The sequence below is a fragment of the Zonotrichia leucophrys genome, chromosome 5 (assembly GCF_028769735.1).
Source record: "Zonotrichia leucophrys gambelii isolate GWCS_2022_RI chromosome 5, RI_Zleu_2.0, whole genome shotgun sequence".
Classification (NCBI taxonomy): Eukaryota; Metazoa; Chordata; class Aves; order Passeriformes; family Passerellidae; genus Zonotrichia; species Zonotrichia leucophrys.
Window position 1 is genome coordinate 54,684,936 of NC_088175.1, and position 26,657 is coordinate 54,711,592.

General features: G+C 39.6%; 1 protein-coding gene across 2 annotated transcripts in view; it reads right to left on the reverse strand.

Moving 5' to 3' along the window:
* The window catches only part of GALNT18 (polypeptide N-acetylgalactosaminyltransferase 18), a 213,998-nt gene that overhangs the window by 31,974 nt on the left and 155,367 nt on the right, over positions 1-26,657 (reverse strand). For both annotated transcript variants that reach the window (XM_064715707.1, XM_064715709.1), the window contains exons 8-10: positions 23,751-23,936; positions 19,413-19,550; positions 14,913-15,008 (exon numbers count right to left, since the gene is read on the reverse strand). In XM_064715707.1, the coding sequence (XP_064571777.1) occupies positions 14,913-15,008; positions 19,413-19,550; positions 23,751-23,936 (420 nt within the window). The remainder of the gene's footprint in view (positions 1-14,912; positions 15,009-19,412; positions 19,551-23,750; positions 23,937-26,657) is intronic.

Below are 26,657 nucleotides of genomic sequence, written 5' to 3' on the forward strand. Positions count from 1 at the left end.
TTGGGCCAGGCTTGCTGAAATGAGAGCTTTGGTCACTGTCCTGTTATCCCAAAGCACCCAGAGTTTGTGCTTCGTGATCAGCTGGGGGGCTTCATGCCCACTGCTATTTACATTGACTGACTGCTGCCACTGTTGGGTACTGAAGATGAAACATTTCATTGGGTTACTCCATTTGGTTATACTTATCTCTTTAATGATTGGTTTGCTCCTTTAAAGAAGTGTCAGAAATATCAGAGATTCTTTTATATCTATCTCAAGTCTTGGAGAGCTTTTAGCCTTTTGGGGAAGTGATGGACCTGAGATCGTGGAACCTTTTTTCACCCCTGTCCAGACAATATTTGTCTTGGAGTTGGCAAATTTGGGAAGAGACTGAATTATTTTCCCACATATGGGACTCCTCTTGCCCAAGATGAACTGTGTTTCATCTGCATTTGTGGACAGAATAGGAAAATAAAGTATCATGAGATATTTTCCTTAAGCAGAGGAGTTGGACTAGATGAACTCCAGAGGTCCCTTCCCACCTCAAACATTCTGTGACTGTGGGAAATAGTTTCCCATAAGAACGAGGCTGAAAACTGCTGAAGAGCAACGAAGTTGGAGGGACAGGAAGAATCCTAAGAGGTAAATGTCTAATTAACAAAAAAAGTTAATCAGTATTGATGTTTAGAAGTCTAAGCAGTGCTAAAGAAGCTGAAGCAAACATCTAACCTGACACAGTATTTGTAGGTGGTGTTGTTTCTTCTTAGTGACCTTAACTACAGTGTTATCTCAGGGAATATTGATCAAATTACAGAATTCCTTCAAATTTATATGCAGCAAGCCGAGTCTGCAGAGGGCAGATTTAACTTACTTGAGAACACGTGCCATAGGATATTAGAAGATATCTGGAAGCCAGAAATGGGCACTCTGCAGGATACAGTTACTCCATAATCACTGGGTGTGCTGAAAGTGGGGAAATTCGGTGCCTCAGAGGGCTAACCATGTATGCCACACATCTGGCAGAACGACATGCAGCTCACTTGACAGCTCAGATTTAAATGTGCCTTGAGTGCTCAAGAAGGTCCCAAGAGTCTCAGTCTGTCTTTACACAGACACTCACAGTGACTCTCGTTACTATCATACTGAATTTAAAAATGCCATCTGGGGAAAAAAACAACATGCTCCAGAAATGCTTAACACCACCCCCCCCGAAATTAATTCATAATTGCTAACAAGAATGAGGTTAAACTTGATGAGATGTTTAATTCAAGGCAGTAGGTGAAAGGACTAAGCGTTGTGATGGCACTGGACATAAATAAATTAAATTATGATTGATAATAATTTGATAATTGATCCAGCAGTGCAGACAGCACAAAACCCCGAGATCAGCTGGTACCCAAAATATGTCCCATATAAAGAAAACATGTGCAGGCACAATTTAACAAAGGAAACCTTTTTAGCACACCGAATCCCTCTAATGCAATGGTATTTGATAATTTCTATTTGAACAATTGAAGATTTCCTCGCATAAACACACTTAGGACAAGTAAAAATTTTAAGGATCTGTGTTAATATAAAAGAGAAGATCAAATTAAACCTGCAAACCAACATGAAATTTACAGCTCTGATTTACCATGATCTAATTCTTCTATACTGAGTTCTGTCCCTGCCCTTTTGGTTGCAGACCTCCATCCCAAAGGCAAAGCAGCACTATCTAAAAAATTCCAAGTTTAATGCAGTAACCTCAGTTTTATCTTTTTAAAGTATGTTATTATTACCAAAACTAGTGAGTTCATGAGCTGTGTTGCTATTTTTAATTTTCCAAACTGCCATTTTTGAGTCAGTCAATGCAGACTTCACAGTTTTAAGGCTAATTTGAGAGCTTGAAAGCACCAAAAATAACTGCTGAAATGGAATATGCATGCTGAACAAATCACTACGTCTTTAACACAGCAAGAGCAACAAAGCTCCAATGTCCACAATCAGTGCAGTTCCCAGCCAAAAAACCCCAAAGTTAATTCTGTAGTAACATCAGAATTACTTTAATGCATTCCTCAGCTTTTCCACTTGATGGCTTTGAGCCTTTGTGGACAGCCAGCTGAGCAGACAGGCCTGGCATAACACAGCTATTGCTGTACAATTTGTGCAATCACACTTTAGGAGAAATAAAACAAAAAAAAGGAAAATTAATTCAAGAAATTCAACAACTGTTTTTAAAGCTATACAGAAAAACACATTAAACCCCTACCCACCAATTTATTTAAAGGCACACCATTATTCATCCACTGTAACAAGTGTTATTTCTGAACCCTCTCAACTGAACTGGAATTCCAAGAAGCCCTAGCTGCAATTGCCACTTGGCTGACATGTCAGCGGATTCATGAGCCAAAAAGAATCATCAGTTTTCCACTCTGCTCCCCCACATGCCACAAACTCCATATTTTCATGCCCTTACCTCTGAGTGCAATGATTTGTATTGTATTAAATTATAGTTTACAGAGTTGTGTCAGCTTTGATGATGCCCACAATTACTTCCTGTGATGGCCACTGACCTGCTCTGACAGGAATATGCACCATATTCCTAATGGGCATCCAAACAGCTTTAATTTCTAGCCACTGGCTCTTGAAACCACCCTAGATTAAAATCTCCACTATCCCATATTTTCTTTGGGAGAAATACATCCACTTTGTAAATATATTCAGGTTTAGACTGAACTCAAATCTTGCTGAGAGCTAGTTTGATTGCTGATTTCAAGTAAATTATCTGACAAACACAGCTCCTTCCTTGGCTTCCAAATCAATGCAGGATTTCTTTTTTCAGAGTTACTCATAAATATTCAATCAACATTTTATGTGAACAAATAATTTCTGACATTCTCTGTGCCTCCCAATTGGACAAATGCTGGTTAATCAGCAGGACCAAAAAAAAATCCCCCATTCACAGAAACACACTGTGGATACAATCATTCCATAAAATTTCTGCAAATAACCACACTCTGTAAGTGCAGAACAATATCAGGGAGAACCCACGCTGAAGCTGAATTGCTGATCAGAATCTGAATGAAGGCTATGGAAGCAATATGGCTCATGTAATTACAGAGGGAGTTAAATGTGCTTTCATGGGAACTGAATTTGGCCCATGAATTTTAAATGAGCCAGTGGATGACTGCAATTAATGGACTGACATAATAAAGTTATCAATAAAACTAAAGTAACTATAAAGTGAATTTTCTATCTATTGTATTAACTACTTTCTCTTACAGTTAAAAACACAGTGTTAAGAATTTGAGAAACAAAAATCTGACCTTCAGAATTTCTGTCTGATGAGGTAACAAGAGACAGTGTAATATTAATCAAAAGAATGTTTAAATTGACAACCATCCCACAATTACTACATCATCCATCTCCAAGTGCTCCACACGCACTCCAATAACTGTTAGTTTTATGCTGAATTTAGACTGTAAGCGACAATTGGTTTTAAAAACTGCTGATTGAACTGCCAATTTGCAATGAGAAGAGACATCTTTAAAATATGGATAACTCTAGTAATAGCTACATAATATCTCACTCTGATCTATTTCAAATTAATGCACTTACAAAATGTGAAATGCTCTCACAGCATTAGATTATGAGACTAGACTGCAGGTACCCAAAACAGCTGCTCTGTTTCTCCAAGAGTGTGAAATAAAACCATTTCCAAATTAGCAAAGGAAAGGCCTTCCCTTCTTTTATGGTTGTATTACATCATCTCACACAAGAAGTGCTCATTTGCAAAGTTGCTGAGGGGGCAGCTTTGGGCCCCAAGATCAGGGCAGCAACCACGCACAAGTGAGCCTAAACTGGGCCATCCGACAGCATTATACTACTGCACAGACAAATTTGTTATCAAATGCTTAGCAGAGCCACAGACTGAAATCAACCTGAGCTCCTATCCATTCCCATCCCATTAGCTACTCACCGACCCTAAACTGGCCAAAATCCTATCACCGGCGGTGGTCTCATGTTAGTACAAGGATTCGCCCCCATCAATCAGAATTGCTTATGAGCATGTATGGTAGTTATTCATTAACCTGGAAGCATCGGAATTATTGACAATGCTGTATGATGGTTATTCATTAATCCAGAAGCAATCCCGGTGATCTTGTTTGAAGTGTAAGCAGGCAAACAAAAAAGAGATAGGATAAGGGAATTGTCGAGCTAAGCATGATCAGAGCTAATAATGTCAAACTGACCCTAAGAGCCGTGCCAGTGTCAAACTGACCCTAAGAGCCGTGCCAAGCCATGGGAACCAAGCCAAGTACACCGGGAATTGACCATATTAGGATAGGAGTTCAAAAGTTTAAAGAGGAAGACTCATCAGAAGACCCTTGCCCGCGATGAAGGCACGGAAGGACCACCATGAATAATCCTCAAAATAGATGTCTCTGCCCACGCTCCGCCCACACCACGCCTCTTATGAATATGATGTAACCCTGCACCAAGACTGTATAAAAGCTTGCTTCTGTCATGAGATAGCTAGAAATCCCTTTTGTGATTTCTCCGACACGTCGTAATAAAATACCTCCTGTCTATGCTGACTTACTTGAGTCTCTTAGGCAGTTATTCTCGCCTTTTGGGGCAAAATTCGGCATCACAAGAAAGTGGCAGCAGCCCCAAAACCATGACGCCTTGAGTATTTTGGGATAGTGGGCTTCAAAGCCCTTCAGTGCCAGCCCACAGCTCTGAATCCAAATCCAAAATCTAGCATCAGGCTTCTCATCTAGCAGCCCATCAATATTTCACCTCCACATTTTATGATATTTTAACCTGTTGAGATCAATTTGACCAAACGTAGCCTTACAAAAAAATCACTTTTTATAGCATAGCATAAGAAAAAAAAGAAAAAGCCTGGAAATGTATGTGCATTTTTATTTCCTGTATGAGAACAGTTCTAAACTGTTGTATAATATTCAGGGCAACAACTCGAATCTCTTCTAAATTAAAAAAGTACAAGAGAGCTTGAAACGCTCTGATAATTTGAAATTCTTAGGCACTGAAGTTGCTCTCAACAGTTTGTTTCAATTACATTTTCAGGAGGTTTTTTATTACAGATATTCTGGGCAAATTGCCTTAAAATGTAAACTAGGGAAGAAGCTCTTACAGTGACCATGAGAAGCTCAATAATAATTATTTGAATAATATAAAATTCAAAAAACCTATCAAAAGAGGGCATTACATAGCCTGGAAGTCAATTAATTTTATATTCTATTTGCCTTCTTCCTGCACCGTTCCTCACCTATTTAACAAAATGCTGAATAAATTGCTTCTGGTCAAAGTATAAAGACAGCAGATATATGCTCCTCTCCTTCCATATCAATAACAGACATAGCAACTGTGGACAAGATATCCAAGAAAGATAATAAAGATGGATTTAGTCATACAGAAAGGCAACAGAATTCAAGATGAAGAGAATAACCCAAAGCCTGAAAGGCAAATGCAACACCTAAGCAGTACAGAAAACAGGCAAGGCAACAATAACATGACACAGAAAACACAAAGTGAAAATATTTTATAAATTATTAAAATAAAATCTGTAAGGAATTTTTTGTTATGTACGTTGTGAAGGCCGGTGGCCCTACAGACAAAGGGTCCATGATGGTTCCTTGGAGGGACAGACCCCAAATTGGAAAAAATCTCCCCTGTTCAAAGCAACTGAGCAATCCTCTCCCAGGATGCTTTGCTGTGCATGCAAATGTACACCAGTTCTGCCTCCTGGTTGGCCCGTCGGCCTCTCCGCCCCTTTTTCCTTATATGTACATCCCCTAGAATGTTCTCCCTTCCCTGCTCACCCATTGGCGCCTTTTGCTGCAGTGCCCCGCCCCTTTACCCTATTGGCTGCCACCCCTTGTCCCGCCCCCTGCCCCGCCCTGAGCCCTCAGCCCATTGGCCCTGATGCTCTGCTCCGCCCCCTGTGCCCCATATTTAACCCTGGACCCTCCATGGTCCTTTTGTTTTTGTCCCTGGCCCCTCTGTGCGTGGCTGGAATAAAGCTCCTCAGAACTCCAAACTGTGACAGTGGTCACAAGGGTCTTCAGGGTGAAGAGAGAGGCGAGAATGTTGATCTCATGTTCAGAAGGCTTGATATATTATTTTATGATATATATTACATTATACCTATACTAAAAAGAAATACAAGGAAAAGTTCTCAGAAGGCTAGCTAAGCTAAGAATAGAAAAGAATGAATAACAAAGGGCTGTGTCTCAGCAGAGAGCGAGTCCCTGCTCTGCCATAAGTGGTCAGTAAATCCACACATCCACAGGAGACCAATCACGGATCCAGCTGTTGCATTCCACAGCAGCAGATAACCATTGTTTACATTTTGTTGCTGAGGCCACAGATTCTCAGAAGGGAGAAAAATCCTAAAGAAAGGATTTTTATGAAAGGATGTCTGTGACACCAAAAAAAGACTCTTCCCACTTCTTTGTCATTAGTGATCCTACAAGAGCTGCTGGAAGCATGTGCTGGAGTGATGGTGTGTGAGTGATGGTGTGTGAGTGTGATGGTGAGTGAGGGATGATGTGTGTGCCTATGCCTGTGATGGTGTGTGTGTGTTCCTGTGCCCCCGAGCGAGCGGCTCCCTTGCTGGATTGTCCTGGAAGGTCACAGCACCACTGCCTCTCGCTTGGCTGCCGATGGGCCAGTGGCTCACGACACTACAGCATCATCAACTAACCAGTTTTTCTTAAAAGCAAGAAACAAAAATCTCCCAAAGACATCACACAGTGAGAAAGTCCCCAGTCTAAGCCACGTGGTCCAACAGACGGGAACAGATATGTTAACTGATGAATTGAATAATCCCACTGTCTCTCCACAGGAGCATCCTCTGTGGTCCCAGAGTGGTGCTCGAGCACTCCACAAGCTCCCTCACTACTATTTTTTTGCTGACACAATGCATTATTCTCTTCTGCAGTAATGTGAGGAAAGCTGAGTTTATCAAGTCTAGGTAAATTCCATCAGATTTTCTTGCCAGTTGAAGTTTCTATTATCTCTATAGAAATCCAGCTTTACTAGGCAAAAGCTGAGGAACTGAATGTCTTTGATAGCATTTTCTGAGTACCCTTCTGACATTGCTTCTGATCAGCATTTGAAATTTTTCCTCCCATTAAAGGTTAACTTATGCCTCTATCTTTTCAGCACATCTTCTAATATATGGAAAATTGCACCAGTACCTCTACTGTAAAATATTAAATAGATCTGCTATCATAAAAGAGCTCTTATCCATTCTCTAAGATGAGCATTTCCCTCTTATTTGGAAGAATGGATGAGTGAACAGATACAGCATATTGCAGACAACTGCTCTTATTCCTCTTACATTTTGTGGTTAGGGGTTTTATTTGCTTTTTCAAACACAGGTCTTCTGTGCCACTGGCCAAGCTATCTTTGACTCTCCTGCTGCATCTATCTGCTTAAAGGAGAGTCATTTCTTAATCAGAAAAATACTTGGCCTTTTTTTTTTTTTCTTAGAGCCTTCTTGGCTCTAAGTTCTGAAGTAATTCAAGTTCTTAATCCTCTTCCTCACAGCACGTAAAAGAATTCTTTTTTTTTCACTTCAGGTCAGGTCCTGAAATCTCAACATCAAGATTAGGGCTTTAGCCAGATCACTAATTTCACCTTACAGTGGTATTTTCCTTTTTCATTATTCATGCTCACCTTTAGCAGTAAGCCTATACACTAGGGAAGAATACAGATTTCAGAAGCATATAAGACATTTTAAAGTTCTTTTTCATTCTAGACCATTCTATTGAAACAAAGATAAAATTTCTTCAAAACAAAACCATTTCTCCAAGGCTACAAAAATTCTATATGCTTCCAAATGAGAAAATCGATGTTACTCTTAGGAAAAAAAAGATTATTTTTCAACTCTTTCATTTCACCATGGTTGGAGTTTCAATTCCAAGTGATCAGTTCTCTCAATTCTCACAGGTACATGCAATGTTTTCACACTATGGTTTTGAACACAAAAATAAATAAGCAGAAATATCCATTCCATTATTTTCAAATTGAGGGATGTAAAAAACATTCCCTCTGATACAGAATAATGAAGTTCTACAGCTTTTTCCCTCTGCTTTTGTTTTCAACCAGTGAAGTGTAACATACAAAAGACCTATCCCAGGTCTGCAAACCTGAAGAAGGACCTCTTGTGCTGATTCTTTTGAATTCCAGTGTCTTTTACCCTCTGAACAGAGAATGGCATTCATTATGTCTGATACTTTCATAAAATGAAGAGGCAAGTTGGTCTCTGTCCTATTAGTATAAAGACTCTTATTCAGTTGCAAAATAAGAGTGTGCAAATCTCTCAGACCCATCAGATCCACACTCAAAAGCTACAAATTCAAAACCACTGATCTTTACCTGCAATGAAAAACTCTCTTATTAAGGTTGGAAAGGACTTTTAAGATTGACTCCAACTGCAAAATTAATGCTACCACAGCAAGTACGGAAAAAAATCACTAATGGCAAAAGGCTCAGTATAAAATTGCTCCACACCTAGGAATCAGATTAACAGATTTTCCCTCTGAAATTTTGCATTGAAGAAAATAACAAGAATTTGGCCAGAATCAATCTTAAGGAAAAAATACTTTTAAAAAAAGAAAGTATTATATAACGTGAAATATCTTCATCCACAACACATCCCCAAGAAGAAAGCGTTGCACTGCCTATGCTAGGCAAATAAGGACCGGCTGGATTTGGAAGCCTTTGAAACATTTCTGTAGCTCCCTGATGTACCTGATGTCATACATTCTAAAGAGACTGCAGCTTTGAATTAATCTTCTCAGGTATACATAGGAAAACTCAACTTTGAAAAGGATTGCAAAAAACTAACACCAGATTTTGTTTCCCTTGCAAACAAGGTCACAATTCCTATTAACTTTACCATGATCAAAACCAGGATTTATGCACTAAAAGAAATCAGCAGAAATATAAATAGACTTAATAAACTACTCAGCAGGAATGTCTTATATAAGACATTAATTGCTACAACAATTTACAGAATATGTTTAAAATAAAAAATATAATCTAATAATGCTGATAACCATGCTTGCCAGGCAGTTTCACTGACTCTCTATATTATCTTCTATTACCTGGGCATCTACCAAACCAAGAAACCTAGATTTGGCGGGGGAGGGAAGGCTATTTATTGTGGAAAAGCATCCTTGTTCCCAGAAATCAAGTATGTACATAAAAGTTTGAGTTGGGCCCAATGCTTAGATCATTCCACAAGAGTTCATAAAAAAAGGCAAAGGACAACCTGTAGGACAACATCAGCTGGCAGTGCTGTCGGATGCTGCCCCTGGAAGAAGACGAGCACATACCCTGGGAGTCAGAGTGCCCAGCCAGGCTGCCTCTCTGCATGGGAATAATGACAGACTCACGTTGGCTGGACAAACAGAGCAGTGTGCAAATCCCTCAGATCCACACTCAGAAGCTAAAAATTCAACACCATTGATCTTCACCTGCAATGAAAAACTCTCTCATTGAGTCTGGAAAAGAAGGTTCAGATCATCCAGTCCAACTGCAAACCCAACACTGCTACAGCAAGGACTTGCTCTGTTCACGGTCTGACTGCTCACTGAAAAAGTGCCTGGCCCAGGATGGAACTGGATGGTTTGTACAGCTCAGGTCTGTACAGCTCAGTCGGTAGAGCATGAGACTCTTAATCTCAGGGTTGTGGCTTTGAGCCCCACGTGGGGTGCCAGCTGTAAGATTGTCATGCCTGGCTGGGCTGTTCAGGTCCACTCTAGCTAGCTATGGACCCCAGCCCACATGAAGGACAAAAGGCAAAAGACCAGAACAGCTCTTCCTCATGTAGGGACAAATGTCCTCAGTTTATTGACTTGATAGGAGACACCAGATCAGGCAACGTCCCAGACAGAAAAGAGAGCATCCCCTTCCCACGGGGGGATTTTGAGCAGAGGGGAAGGGGGGCAGAGGAAGGGGGCAACAGCCAGCGGGACACAAGTGAGGAGGGGTGAGGAGAGGGGTAAACCACAGAGAGACCACCAACACTGACACTTGGGGGATGGGGGGGAAGGGAAAGATCATGTGTTGATGGGACACAAATCATGTGAACAGTGCAAATTAACACCCAAACAAACACCCAGTGCAAACAACTAAATAATTATTTAGTGCAATACAACAGCCCTGCGGGTCTGCACACATGAAAGGATCATCCTCAAGGAAGTGATGGCCCAGCTCAGCCTAACGTTACAAAGAAGTGGTGCTGTCAGGTCAGGCTGCCCTGTACACAGCTGCTGAACGCATCAAACATTTGCCTCAAGACAAACGTGAACAGCAACCCTGAGTTTTTGTATAACTGAGAGCTGTTCAGCAGCTGCTGTGCTCCCTTTTACTGCCTATAAAAGGCTGCCTGAAATGTTTTTATTGTAGACACTTCATTTTCAAGGCAGTGATTTTTCAACTCTGAAGGGCCAGTCATTGATCCATTTGCAGGTTTTGTTGTTTTCTCCCTTATTCCCTGACAGTCTGCATCTGTTGCATGTCAGGCCTTCTGGTAAACTATTTTCTTGCACTGAGTCTCAGTTTGCAATAATTATGTGTTTTACACACACACTTAACAAACTTTTAAATAACAGAAGATATTTTCTGAAATGTATGAAAAATATCTGTGTATGAACAATCACCATGCTAAGAGATTTGCTAGAAGAAAACAAAGCTTTTATAAAAATATATATTATAAACACTTTAAAAGAAGCATTCATGAACCATACAAAAAGAGTTTACAAGTTTCTGGGGGTTTTTTGCAACTACTCCCAGTACTTCAGACACTGTGCTTAGAATACATTATGCTTTGAGGTCAGAGTCCTGTACAGTGTGAACTGGCACAGCTTTATGTGTGGCAGGACTCTCTTCCACTGCCTTGAGTGGAGATGCAATAATTCATACCAGGCAGAGCTGTAGTCACTGGTGTCAGTTCCACAATCCCTTACAAGAATATGAAATTATATAAATAGGAGTCCCTTCTCACCTGCATTTCTTTTCTAGTGATACTCCCAATTTAGTCTTCTGACCCTGGTCCTCAACCTGAATTCCTCAAAACCTAACTGGTTTCTATTGACTTTCACATTGCTGCATGAGCTTTGGGGTTTAACTGCTTATAAATTGAGAATTATAAGAGCCAGAAGCTATTGAACAAGGGAACAGAACTGCCCATTATCCCCTCAGTCACAAGCAATTTTCAAAGTAAATCTCTACTTAAAATATCACTTCATTGATTGATGCTACTTATTTATTATATAATAAAGTCTCTAATAATGTGGTATTTCATTCTCATAAAAGAATCTTTTAAACTATCACTCAGGAGCAGTTTTACTGCAAGTGACATGTTGTCATCAGCCTGCCTTCAAGATTACAAACCTGGTTAAACAGCAGTCTTCAACAACAACAAACAACCAGGCTCAGGCAGATCCCAGAACCAGGAATGCAGTCAGGCCTGGGGCATGTATTTACTGCAACTACAACCATCTTTTCCATGCAGAACAAGGGCACAGCAGGAAATAGATCTTCTAAGACCTAAATGTAGGACTGAATTGTTGCTTTACTTTAACAAGTTCAGGAATTAAACCACTACCTTTATCCTCTTCTATATGAACCACATAAAAAAATAAACCTCAGCAAAACCCCCAGAGCCTCACATGAACTTTATGTTTTAGTTACTGTTTTGCCCGAACTGTTCTCCTGCCTTCACATTTATCTCCTCTCACTGCCACCTCATCTGTCAGTTTTCCTGATTCCCTTAATCATCACTCTGATGGGAAGCTGCTGTGTTTTCCCTCTGAGCTGATCTTATGTGATTAAAGGAACATGATTTCTACCATCACTAAACAGTGTATTAGGAGCCTGGTTTAACTCCTGTAGTTAGATATTTTACCATGCTGCATTTACTTTTTTGGCTGTTTCAAGAGTTGCAAAAGCCAGGTTTTGTCCAGCTGTGCTAAGCAGCTGCACCACAGGAGAGCCTTGATGTGGCAGGCTAACACAGACACTGAAAGGCCCTTACAGTGGCCAGCAGCACATCAGAGGTACCTAAACCACCTGATGACCTTGGTCTGTGCACATCTAACAGCTGCCTGGCACTGTGGTGGCTGGAGGTGTGATGGTGATGTTCCTGCAGATGAGCTGGGGAGTTGTGCCAACACTCTGTGCAGCTGTACAGATGGAGCAGAAATTACAGTGCTGGTTTGGGCAGAGACTGTCTAAAGGCAGGAGTGGAAAGATGTGATTCTTAGGGAGAAATACTCTTCAGCAAAAGAACTGGGAGGATGAGCCATGTTCAGATGCCACCACTTGGACAAGGATCCTCTCAGCAGAAACTCTAATTATCTGGGCAGCATTTTGTAATGAATTCATTCTTACCAAAGGTAAAGGAATAGCAATTCTTCACTTAAATTCATGTGAGTGCATTGCAGGATCATCACCGTTTTTGTTTTTTCCACCAGTCAAGCATTCAAGGTGCTCCACTCAGTGAATGGTACTGTAACTCCTGAAGTGTCCAGGCTCCTGGGGACTGGGACAAAATACAGCTGCCACAGAAGGCACCCTCTGAACATGAAGGGAGGGTAGGAAACACACCTAAGCACAGATTGTAGTTTTTCAAATACCTTCTGTCTTTTCAGGCCCAGCCAAACACCCTGCTGTGAGGAATTCTTTCACATTAGTAGTATCAGAGGACTACAGAAATGGACAGATTATATTTTGATTTTCTATTCCATCTTAGTATTTAAGCACACATAAGATTTGCATCAGTTTATCTGTAGAATGGAAGTATGAAATAAACACAGTTACAAAGCATTCAAAGATACTTGCAGGAATGAACTGTGAATATGCCAATGCTACTGACAGTAGACACAGAGTGGACTGTGGAAAAGTTTGGAAATCTGAATCACATAAGTTTTAGCATCACTAATCCTGATTCTATTTAAAATGAAATAGAAACACCACGGGAAAATACACTGCTGATCATTTAATTGCAATATTTTAGGATATTTTCTACTGTTTTTAATTATGAAGCTATACGTGATGTTTTGATACTGTCTAAAAATAAAACAAGTATGGAATTTTAATATCAGGTATGCAGTTCCCTTTTTACTGACTTTGATGATTTCTTTCCTATATAAAACATATTAAAAGGAAACAGTAGCTGTACCTATGACTGTAAAACAATTCCTTGATGTCAAACATCTTATCTAAGCCACTTCTCATGCAAAAAGATGAGAATTCAAAAACATCTGAAAGCAGTTAGTGGAGGAAAAAAAAGAAATTATCCAAGTTAGAAGAGAGGCTGTAGTAGTAACTAATAATAGCAACTTAACTACATGTGAGGGAGTGGTTCCTGGCAGTCAGATATATTATTGCACATCTAGATGCAAGTGTGCCAAGTGGTGGCAGCAATAAAACTGTAAATGGAATAGCTACAACAGAAAAACTTTGCATCTGAGCTAAGAACAGCATCACCCAAACACTCAACCAGCCAGTCCTGAATCAGGGCACTGATCTGTTTTGGTAAGGACTGCCAGGTAGGAAAAATAACAGCATTTCCCCACTACTAGAATAAAATAAACATCTTACCAGTATCTTTTGTGCTACTGGCAAGGTCACTAAGATTAAAAGGAATATTTATACAAATATTTCTAACATATAATAGAAAAAGTACATGGCTGGGCTGCAGTGGAAATCTCATAGGAGTATGCTGACTGATGTTCGTTCTTTCCCTCTTAATACCATAATCCCTAACACAGAAAACGTCTAATTCTCTTTTGAAAAAGTTCTCTGTCATTACTGAGATCTTACCCAAATACAGGCTCTTTTGGATGTTGTTTTAACATTAGTTACAAAATGAAATACATAGTAATGAGGAGGAGACACCGCATTTTAATTATGAAGGAGCAGAGTCTTGTCTAGAAAAGCTCCCCTTGTCTCTTTCTCCTCACTCATTTGTTTGCTGCTATCTCATTTGTACAGAACTTGAGCTGACATTCAAAGGTAGTTCTTTATCTGGTGAATACTGACTGCACTGTGCTAATTGAAGTGACTTTTGTTATTGTTCGTTGTCTCTCAACTATAATTAAAGTTTCTAACTGGAATTTACAGGCATGCCTGCAGCGTAACTTTTAAGGTTAAGTAATCTGCTCATGTGTCTTTGACAACCATGTTCGAGGCCATGCAACATCATTTTTCCTGTCAAGATTTGCCTTGAAACCCTTTCACTTAAGCCCATGTACTTAGCTGGGGAGACACAGGTCTTAACCATCTTGTCTGCCAAGTCAGTAAATCCAGCTGTTATGTAGGAAGATGGAAAGGTTTTGGTAATTTGAGTCATTGGCACATACTACAGTAACAGAACAACAGCAGAGAAGGAAAACAAGGAGATTTATAGGAGGGGTTTTCACAAGAACAGGGTTTGGGATTTGACACAGCTGTATGGTGTGAAGAAGGTGGCTCCGCATTTCACATTTATGTAAATGACACAGTAAATAAAGTAAAAAAGCAGGCATCTTCAGATAATGCATGAATAAACTCTGAGTATACCTATGCATGTATGCAAAATGTTTTAAAATGCATTGTTTCATTCATATGACATATGCACAGTCTGCATAAGGATCAGAAATGAAAGCTTTCATCAGCAAATCTGGGTCAGTGCTGACTCTCATATTCCTTAAATTCTTTCAAAATTAATAAATCAACTTCCTTGTCAAAGCATTATTATACCACAGCTTCTCAATTTACAGTAGAAATAATGCTGCCTCTATTTAAAAGAGCTACTAACCATCTTACCAAGGGTTTGTTGCAGGAAAACAATGACAGGTACATGGTGGTTCCTCCCACACAATCTGCTAACAGCAGCAGCAAAATCGGAGATCATTAGACAAACTAACCTGTGGTGTCATTCCATGGCAGATATACATGATTGGGATATTCTCTGTGTCTGGCCCTTGATCAAGGCACAAATCACTTTTCAGGGAATTCTGCAGCTGAAACAAACAGAAGGAAAAAGAAATCAAGCAAGTTTTATATGAGAAAAAGATGGTGTGATTACTTTCTTTTCTTTGAGAAAATAAATTGTTTGTAGTTGAGGAAGGAAATATGGAAAATTAAAATATGTTACAGTGAAGATCTTGAACAGAAAGCATCTGGACTAAATACTTTCTTGCAGATAATCTAGCACCACTGATTTCAATAATGTTGCATGACGTTTCAGGCAGGGTATACTTCAAAAAGCCTTCAGAGATAGCAATAATTTTTTGATATATGTTTTAAAAATATTTAGTCTCCAGTACACACTAGAGAGAGAACCTGAATATATCCTGCTGAGCAAGATAGATGAGGTATTAAATAGCTTTTAAGAATCTCTATGAGAATCTTCTGATTTCTGCAAATAATTCTAAAAACTGCTTTTTTCAGCTGACATCTGGACACTTCAGGGCAATTGTTATGCACCAGCTCCCCTGATTATTCTGGGCTAACCCACGCACAGCAATGAACAGACTGCAAAGTACTTGGCCCTGGTCAGCACAAAGCCCTGTGAAAAACCTAGGCTATGCTGAGACAGAGTTTCCTAATAGTGAAGTGCTAAATTAATGAGCACAGATAGCTGGGAGGTTCAGAGTGTGAGGACAAAGATGTGGGCTGCATACCCATGGATGTGCATAAAGGTGTTCAGGGGTGTTAGAGTGGCTCAGAGAACAGGAGACAACTGCCTGAAGGAGTGGAGATGTGGTTTGCAACCACCTGTAATCAGCTGGGCATTTCTGGTTTGATTTCTTTTGAGGAAACCAAATTAATATATTTAGAAAGGAAGCCTAGAGCTGCATGTAAGAAGAGTGGACAAATCAGAGGCTGAAGCCAGGCAGTGAATAAAGTCAAAACCATCAACTCATCTCTACAAGACTTCCAACTCTAAACCTAACTCTAAATCCAGTAATGGATGCATCTCAACACTGGAGAGAAAATATGCATGAGGTATAAATACTGGCATTACTCTCAAAAATTAAAGCCTTGAGCATTACATAAAATCTTCTCTGTCAAAGCTTTCTACTTCTTATTCATAATGTCAGCATAGCCATGACTCTTATCACAAACAGATGCCTAAGCACCCCCTCTATCCAAACCAATGATAAATATCAGCCTTATTAATTCATGCCTGGGTCTATCGTTACCTGTGAGAAATGACCTCACACTTTAAAATTCCAAAGGCTTATTAAACCTTAACAAATACAACAACTGACTGAATAATGAGAAAGCACAGCACTGGGAGTGTGCAACTAAACCACCACGTGCTCCCCCACAAAGTGGCTGGCTCCACCTTTACACCACTGGTGTTCCATCAGGTAGCCCTGGCCCTCCCAAAGCCTGTCAGTCAATTCTTCACTGTCCATCCTCTCTGTGAGAGGAATAGCAGATTTGTCTTTCCAAACAAGCTGTGGGTCTGCTGGTAGGTAAAACTAGCACTGGGAGATAGAAGAAACAATGGGAAGCATTCCACTGATTGATGGATGGAAAAAGAGATTTGCTTTTACAAATAAACTTTAGGTTTGCTGAGAAATGAAATTAGACATTGAAAGATGAAAGAAACAATGGGGTAGAAAACCCCCTAAATTCCATAAGAATTAAAAACTAAAAGGCAGGGTTGTACATTAGAGGGAAATCTTTGGTATCAGGCATATCGGGGAGTCTGAACCTCTCAAGTACCTCAGCCAATGGGGAATGAGAGAAGGGAAATATGGGAAATTGGGATAAAAAGGAGGCTGCGTCCTCCAAAAATTTGAAAGATCCCAGGGGAATGCCCTGTGGCCTCTCCCTTTATTCGATTAAAGTCAAAGGACTCCTCTGTCTCCTTTTTGGACATAAACCTCTGGTGTTTGTGGATTAATTTCCCTAACATTTTCAAAGCCTCTTCCATCAACTCCAATCCTAATGCTTGTCATGGTATGAATGTTATAAACTTTTCCACAACAATTCCCATAATAAAGGAAGGAAAAAACCAGAAACAAAACAGTCACTGACCTGTTAACTAATACTGCTGTTTCAAAATCTGAGCCCCAGATTCTGAGGAACAATCCCTTTACAAAATCTAGTGGCTTTGTGGCAACCAACAATTAACCTGAGTAATGCAATTTTGGCCTACCAAGACTTAATTTTAAAAACAATACAAAATATAACAGACAATCCCTGTGCTGAAACCCAGAAATAATGATTGTTACACTGAATACAACAACTTTTGGCCCAGTGACATTGCTTTCTTCTAAATAGGAGGGTACTGCACAATTTAGAAAGAAGTTTGCTTTCCAAATATTTACTCTGCTTCCAGTCCCAAGCCTAGCTATATTCCACAGCATAAGCTAGACCTGAATGTTGCACCTATTTCCCTAACTCTCACAGAACACGAGGAAATGTAGGATTTAGGAAATAAATATATGGGGTGTCTCTGTAAGTGCATATATCCTAGCCTTTACCCCCATTCTGACAGCTTTTTCAATTACTCAGGATTTTTTAAAATTGATGATAATGCTATAGTAGCAGTATCTATTTTCTAAAAAAATAAAAAAAAATGAAACCAGTTGATGAATGGAAGCATTTAGAGAATCAGAAAGCAGCTGACGTGCTTTGAAATATCACACCTTTCTCTGTTGTAAGATGTGCAAGCAAACAGCAAAGCAGACACAAAAGAAGATCAGACATCCAAGTGATTCTTTTACTAGAAGGATAGGGGCACTTAATCTTGTGTCATACAACAGTATTTTATAAAACAGTAAGCTGTGTATTTCACAATATGTGCCTTCTTTATCTGTTGTCATAGTTGTCCACTACTTTCTCTGTAATGGTACAAACAGGGCCTGCTCCTCACATCTCTCTCAGCTGATGATAATCATGTGTATTATTGGGCAGTACCTAAATCACAGGATCATAGAATGGCTTGGGTTGTGTTGAGGGTTGGGTTTCTTCTGTTCTTTCCTTCTTACCTGTGAAATTTCTTCCTACTGAGTTGCTAAGAAGCACTGATGGCTGGGTGCTAGAGAGGAACTCCTTTGGTTTTGGGGAGTTTCTCTGGGGGGCAGGCAGAGATACCACGATGTGAAAAATGTGTATTTTACAATTGGCTTTTTGCAAATATTAAAATGATTATTATATGTGTTATGTTAGAAAGTGATGCTGTATTAATTTTCTTAAGTAGTGTGTTAAATATAGTTTTAGGTTATAACATAGTGTTAAAATAAAAACTATCCTATGTAGGATACTTTTTCTAAAGAGAGGACTCGCAGTGAGATAGCAGCCACAGGACACCTGAATCTTTCAGAGAAAGAGAATTTATTGCCCCATTATCAGAAGAAATGAACTTCTTCCCGTCTTGCTCAGCACTGAAGACACCGTCAGGATTCATAGGAAAAAGCTGACACTGCCCAGACAGAATCCTGTGTTTGAATGGAATTTATGCATCATGTATGAGGTGTATGAATATGCAACAGGTTATTGCTTTTAAGGGTTAATGCTCTGCTAACGTGGGTCCTTTTTCAGGCTTATTTTGCCCAGAAAAGGTACCTGGACTGTCCCTAACTCTTTGTTTCTATTGTCTCATGAATTCTGATTGCCCAAACTATTATTACTCTAATTATATTGCTATTTTTATAACCATTTTATTACTATTAAACTTTTAAAATTTTAAAAACAAGTGATTGGCGTGCACCATGCAATCAAGTGTGATTGCAACACACACAAGGGTACTACTGTCCCACAAGGAATGATGAGCCCACAATGCATGGATTTACCTGCCCTTTCTGTTGGATGCAAAGTGATTCTTGAACCTCTCTAGTGGTGCTCTACATGGGTTAGCTATGTGAGATTGGGTTAACTTGGAATCTTAGTCTTTGATTGTGGTACCTGTTCTGGGGTGGATCAGGATTTCCCTAAAATGGCTAAGTCTAATAAGAGAAAGCATCAGCCCTTAACAGTTGGATTTGATGATATTAAAGGTCTTTCTATCGTAAATGACTCCATGATTCTAAATTAAGATCTGGCTACAATCTTAAGAAGGTTGCAGTTGAAATACTGAGTCAATTTTGTGAATTACCCTGCTGCCACAAACCTGCCAGCTCCAATGTGTCTGCAAAATCACACCTTGAGTATTTCTGTATGGAATGCAAGCCATGAAGCAAGCAAACAAACAACAAAAAATCAGAGGGGAAGGTAATGCCCAGGACATCTCAGCACAAATGACAGCAGAGCAGCTGTCTCTGTCAACTCACCATATTATTTAACCAGTGACTCTAAACTGATCTGCTTCTTTTACTTGAGTCAGGCATTGTCTTCATTAATTACTTCCACTATTACACCTTTTTCCCCCATGTTTGCACAACGGGAAATGTAAACAGGATCCTTACCACCCCATAGGCGACGGTATCTGAGTACATTCTCATTTCTGGATACACGCTGACAAGATACCACCTAAAGGTCTTGCACTGGAGCTTTTTCCTTAGGGCCTTCCTCTCTGAAATATCACCAATATCAATTCCAGAGTCCTGCACAGGAAACAAAGGGCAGAAAAAGCCATAGAGACATCAGTGATCCACTTCTGTGTAAACTACACACCCAGCACCTCCCTCACTGCAGAATCACAGAATAAACTGAGTTGGCAGGGACCCATCAGGATTATCGAGCCCAACCCCTGGCCCTGCAGAGCACCATCTCCAAGAGCCAAACATCATTTTGACTATGACAATAAACATATTTTTGTTGTGGAGTGAGTCTGTTACCCACACATACCCCAGAAGTGCCCCAGTTAAATATGATATAGTTCACCATGGCAGGGTCTCTTCCACAGTCTGCTTTGGTGAACGGCACTACTCCTGTTGACTCCAGTGGGGTTTAGATCCAGTTTCCAATGAATATAACTGATGTTCTCTAATTTCCTGGCACTTTCCAAATCCAAAAGGAATTGGCAGTAAGTAGCAAGTTGCCCTAGAAACATGGGCATTGCTGGTGTCCCACTGTGGCCTAATCAATAGTGTATGACACTTTCTGGCCATTTCTGAAGCCTGGATTACTGCTTGACTGCAAAATGGGAGCTCTGCTCACCTCTCTGAAATAGCACTTATTAAAGTTCTTTTGTAATGTAAAAGAGAAGTTGTTATTTTTGTTAAAAGCAATTGCTGAATATTCTCTCCCATAATTTTTATTCTCTTTTACATTTCTGGCTAACCTAGTTTCTACTTTTCATAAGAGCAGATCACAAAGCATGACTTTCATAAAGGCCCTGTATATAAAAATCAATAATTTATCACATCAAAATCGCACAGCAGAAATTTTTAGAGATGGATCTAAGTGCAAATCTGTGGCTGCTCTTGACAGGAAGTAAAATGAGACATTTTGCTCCACGCTGTGCTCAATGAATTCTGCCTCAGAGCAAAACACAGGATAAATACATTTTCATAGGGAAATCTTATAATCTATCTCCTTAAACAACAGCCTTTACTGGGCCATGAAAACCCCAAAGATTTTGACAAGATTTTAAAAAAACACTGAAAGCACTGAATTTTCCTAGTTACACAAGAAAAAAGGAATCTGTATAAGTATCTATATTTCTGAGCTGCTGAAACAACCAGTGCATCCCAAAGGACTGAATTAATGCTAATATGGAACAACTATATTTTATTATGGAAGCATTTTCTAACTAAAGTAAAATCGACTTCTACATTGGTAAAGAATGCTAAAAAGTAGGAAACAGTGATCTGGCATTCACAAATTAGACATAACAATTTTAAAAATGGTGACTCCCCTTCTCAAGCCCTACATAATCCATCAAACTTTATACAGAACTACTCCTAAAGTGGCAAATTTTTTCTGAATTTTGCAGCAAATGACTGAATAAAGAGGCTGTAGTGTGCTGAAAGACAATCAATGGACTGGGATCAAGTGCTAAATTGGTCCACTGCCTCCCAAATCCTTTCTCATGCAACCCTGAAGGCACCAGTGCCTGTTCCCTCACAGCTCACAGTGTAAGAAAGAGCATTAAGGGCCTCAGTAATCACATCCTTTCATGCAGCTGGAGAAGAAAAATAGCTCGCACGTAGCACACTGGCTTTATCACCACCAGTAAGAGAGTGTGTTCCCCAAAGCTGAGAATATGATGGGGAAAAAAACCCAACAAACAAAACCAGAAGCACAGGCAGAACACATGCAAAGCACAGTTCCTGATTCTGGGACTTGAAGAATCTTTCCTCTGGGTTTCAAGTGCTTTTCTGAATCTATTTATCCAAGTGTCAATGATGCAGAAGTCACCATGGCAGCAGAGGTCTCCATTTGAAGCCCTCAGTACTTCAGAGAGAAGCCCACAGAGATCCCAAGAGGGCAGTCACAGCACAATGCAAAATGCACCTCACTCCTTTGGATGATAATTATTATTATTATTATTATTATTATTATTATTGTTATTGTTGTTGTTGTTGTTGTTAGTGCCCAAAGACTAAAACCTTTGTAAACATCTGATTTCTCAAAGATCTAGGAATTCTTCCATGGAAAAAATCAGGTCCCGTGTTTAACACTTTGGAATAACATATTTCATGGAAAGTCCTGGCAATTGTAACTAAATACATTTCTATTCCCTACATAGTCCATTACCAGTATTCATTAGCTTCCAGATAGAGAATTGCCCCTGTAATTGTCCAGCTGCAACTTACCTTTGCATCCTTTATTAATTTGTTCTCTAATTGCATTCAGATCTCAAATTTGCACAAGATTAAGCAACACCACCATCACCTCTGGATGAATATGATGCAAATCAGTGTATAGTGGTGTACATCCTTGTTAGCAAAAGGAATTTCTAAATTTTGTGTTAATGTTTTGTTTGCAAGTCAAAAAATGAAAACTTGGATTAATCAATGAAGATGAACCAGTCTTCAAGAAAATAATTAACAATATGAAATAGAAACTGAAATGTAAATCTACCAGGCTATTCACAAATAAAATTCATTTGGGATTGCTTTGACCTAAAATAAGTAACCCTATCCTGTGCAGAAATGTCGTTATTCCTGTATGGGCTTCTGTGCAACTATTCAAAACAGGGACATGTAGAGGACAGTTTGGATTCCATGAACATGGAACTTTCAGAAAAGTCCTTTCCTATATCAGGTTATAGAGGATTTTTTTTCATGGTCATAGCAAATCATGTGGCTAATGCTGCAACCTAAAATAGGACAATGACTTCCCCACTTTGCCAAAATTATCTAGTTTTAATCACGAGAGATGCAAGAAGCTACTGAGAGCAGCTGAATCAACACCAGCTTTCATGTATTTAGCTGATTTTTTGTTTCTAACATTTTCTTCTAATTAAACTAAAGGAGAAGTACAGCATTTTATTTATTGACACATAAATTGCAGCAAAAGCAGTTTCTCTGAACTGTTGTCAAATTAGAGATATTTTATTAAAGAAAAGCTAATCCGCCCTTTAATTTAAGTCCAGACTTTGCTTTTGCTGTAATGATGACAGCTGTACTAAGTTAAACTCCAAATTCAATAGAACCATGCTTCCCAGCTTCTAGGTGGAAACAATCACCCAGATTCTCAGTAAGCACAGTCCCCTAGCTCTGAGCCCTTCAGCTCATCGCTGTTCACAGATTAAATACCATTGACTACAGAAATGAGGAACAGCTAAAATCAGACTGAACTCTGACCTTGGCCATCTGATATCATCTCTTCAATACAATGGACCAAGCAATACTCATCCATGGAAAAGAAATCAGGACAAACAGTCCAGTGGGGAGTCGCAGCAAGAATCTGCAACATGTCATGCCACCCACCAAGCCACCCTCGCTCTGATGTGAAATGCTTATCAGAAACCCCACACTTGCAGCAATAGATGTCAACACCCCCTGGCAGAGCTCTCCTCACAAATCTGATGGAATTATAGCTCTCTGTGATGGTAAATAGGAGACTAAAATTCAAATTAAGATGTGCAATGTAGATTTGATGGCTTTTCCCCACCGTATTTCTGCAGCTACTAGTTTAAAATATCCATGAAGAGTCATCAGTGAAGAGAATAAACTTGACAAGAAATTAATTTTTAAGGAACCTAAAGACAAAAAAAAAAAATTCTAGAATAAGAGACAACAACAATTCACATACATTTATATGAATTTGTGTATGTATGGGTATATATCTTATGCCTGTATGTGAGACATAAATACATACATACATACAAATAAAACCCTACCAGAAAAAAATCAAAATTTAGGGTAGTAACTACTGTATTTGTGGGGTGCCCAGATGAAGGCAGGAATGATGAATCTGACTCCATGTTCTCAGAAGGCTAATTTATTATTTTATGATACTATATTATATTAAAGAATACTGTACTAAACTATACTAAAGAATATAAAGAATACAGAAAGGACACTTAGAGAAGGGTAAAAAGATAATAATGAAAACTCGTGACTCTTTCCAGAGCCCTGACACAGCTTGGCCCTGATTGGCCAAAGAGCCAGAACAACTCACATGAAACCAATGAAACAATCACCTGTTGGTAAATAATCTCCAAACACATTCCAAAGGAGCAAAATACAGGAGAAGCAAATCAGATAATTATTGTTTTCCTTTTTCTCTGAGGCTTCTCAGCTTCCCAGGAGAAGAATCTTGGGCAAAGGGATTTTTCCAGAAAATATGACTGTGACAAGTAACCAAAAGGAAAAGGATCTAAAGCTAAAGCTCAGATCTTTATGACTCACCTCCTGGGGTATGTTCCAGGCCATGTAGACATGGCTCTTAAACTCATCCATCCAGACCTCAGCCACTCTGAGCGCGTTCCTGCGGACGTGAGCAGTCAGATCCTCCGTGTACGGTTTATGCGCTCGTTCGATGTGGGCAATCCTGGAGCAAGGCAGAACCTCAACGCTTCCTCCACACTGCCACACCTAACGGGGAAAAAGAAAAGGACATTCTGCTAGTGGCAGCTCCCTACAGCACTGCTGGCCTCCAGCAAACACACTGCAATTTTTTTACTTCATTGTTAGTAAGGAGAATAACCACTCAAGACTTCTTGGACTACAAAGAGGTTGTGAGGGGAGGGTTATTACTTTGCCATACCATAAATTATTATTGCTACTTCACCTTACTACAGAGTTTCTACATTGCCAGTAGCCTCTCATCTCACTCTGCCTGGATCAATTCAGTTGTTTTCAGGATTATTAATAAAATTATTTATAGGGAATTCAAAATAATGACACCTGGTTCAAGTTTTAAGTCTTGCAAGACTTTTCCCTGAGGCTCTGCACAGTCCATACCAGACCATACATGCACTACTCAGAATCATAAACTAGGCAGGTTGTCATTATAGGGAAACTAAGCCAACCAGCTTTTTAAGGCCACTGAAGTTTCACGTCCCATGAAGATGAGAAATACAAATGCACCTTATACTTTACTTTAAACATGGTTGAGAAAGGACCAGATCTAGTCCTTCTGAGGAGAGATGAAGACCAAGAGTGCCTAATGAAAATGCTGTGTGAACAATTTAATTAGAAACTACTCTTATTATAGCTTCTTTATGTAGGTTACTCTACCTGCTCAATTAGATTTCAATTTTGCCCACTACCACAACTGAGCTAAAGTACACAATATTAATCATAATTACTGCTTTCATTTCTGATTTACTCTTTCTGCTTTCAACCAAAGAGAAAACCACTTTGGCAAACTTAAGAATCAGTGAAGTACATTAGTTATTTTACATAGCAGCCCTGTTTCTGTGTATCTTGTATCATGTAAGCTTCCTAACAAGATCAAGGCAGCCCATTCATCATGGTTGAGTGGATGCTGCTCAGGTGAAAGACCAGATGTACCCAAACTGTTTGGTTCTGCTGAACAAGTACCTGGGTGTCCCAGAGGCAGATGTACTCACTGAGAAGTGACAGAGTTTGCCTTATGATAACTGCCAGCAGAAAGTCCTGAGGCTTGGTACCTCGTGTGCCAAGAGAGCAAAACATGAGAGCAAGGGTGCTTCTTTCTTGTACCCTCATCCAGAGGGTCATTTTCTGGTCTCCCTCCTGGTGGCCAGGGATGTGGGCTGGAAAAACATTCTGTTCTGGAGCTGATCTCAGGCCCCTCAGATCTGTCCACCCTATAGGCATCTGCTCTACTAAGGAGGCACTTTGTTCAGTCATTCATTTTATATATTTAGACATCTGGCTTGAATACAGCATTTAGGCATTTGGCAGCTCCTGAGACCAGAAAATGTGGCATGAATTCAGAATGTTTACAAAGCTTTTTTCTGAACTGGTGCCTAATTGCATTCAGCATATGCTGGGAGAAGAGATAGAGCCCAGGTTTTCAGAGCTCTGTGGAAAGGGAGCTTGAACCCATGAACCTGCTGTACAGTCAAAAAGGGAGATGAAAAGACTTCAGCACATCTCTGTGTCACCAGCCTGGACGACCATTAGAGTAAATAAACATAACCCTTATCAAAATCAGGGCAAAACTGAGATGATCATAAATATTTAAAAATAAATATGCAACTGATCTGGCACAAAAATAAATAATCTGGAAACAAAATTGGTGTCCTGTCTTTCTAAATATCATATCAAGTGGGCAATCCAGTTTAACGATCTTACAAAAATTACAGTTCATCAAACATTTAATTATAAATGGTCCAGCTACACCTCCTAATAGAGATTAAATGTGAAGTTCCACCAGGCTGTGCTCACACAACGCCTGCTTCCAGTCCAAGTAATTTCTCAGTACAGCATGGACATCCAGCTATAAATTGTTTCAGAGTTACTCACTGTACACTGCCTAAATTAGTATCATAAAAGACAAGGAAGATGTAGAGATGGTCATAACTTAGCCCAGGACAGGGCAATTCACAATACACATGCACTGTGTACTCTGTCCTGCCTCTGCTCATTCCAGCCAGGGATGGCCTTGAGCCAAGGCCAGCAAGGGAACACCAAATCTTTTGTGGGATTTTCAGAGCTAGGTCACAATGCTGTCTTGACAACAAGTTGAGCCAAAAAGTTCACAGTCTAGAATAAGCTGAATTTCCAAGCGAATTTCTAGGAACTGAAATTTGGAAGAGCAGTGTCATGTATAATTTCAGCATTGATTCAGTTATCAGGAAACTATGATTTGACTTAATAATGAAGTTAGATGTGTTCAAAAAACAACCTGATCAAGTCCTTAACAGAGTTTGCAAATAAAAATTACCCACTACCTGAATAAACACCAACTAATCAATGCCAGTGGCCACTCCTTTCTCCCAGACACTGTCAGTCTCTGTTCTATTTTCAAAGAGTAATTAATTTCAATCAATTAATTAGCTATCAAAACAGAACTGCTAAGTTTCATTAAACAATTTCAAAATCATATTATTTCCAGACAAAAATTTCCTAAAATGCACAAAAATTAGCTACAGCACTCAACAAGGAGCGTGACCTTAGATGCAGGCTATGAAACCTTGCTGAGTGGAAGCAGAGGCAATGCTTTAAAAAGGCAGAAAATACAATCCTGACATGCTCGGCTGGTCACATCTGGGACAAGCCAATGTCCTTTCTCCCTCCCACTGTTCTTTGCCAGTGGGATTACAGTCCAGCAAGAAATCTCTTTTTTATCCAAACGTTCCATTGTATTTAGGGAGCGGTGAGTTG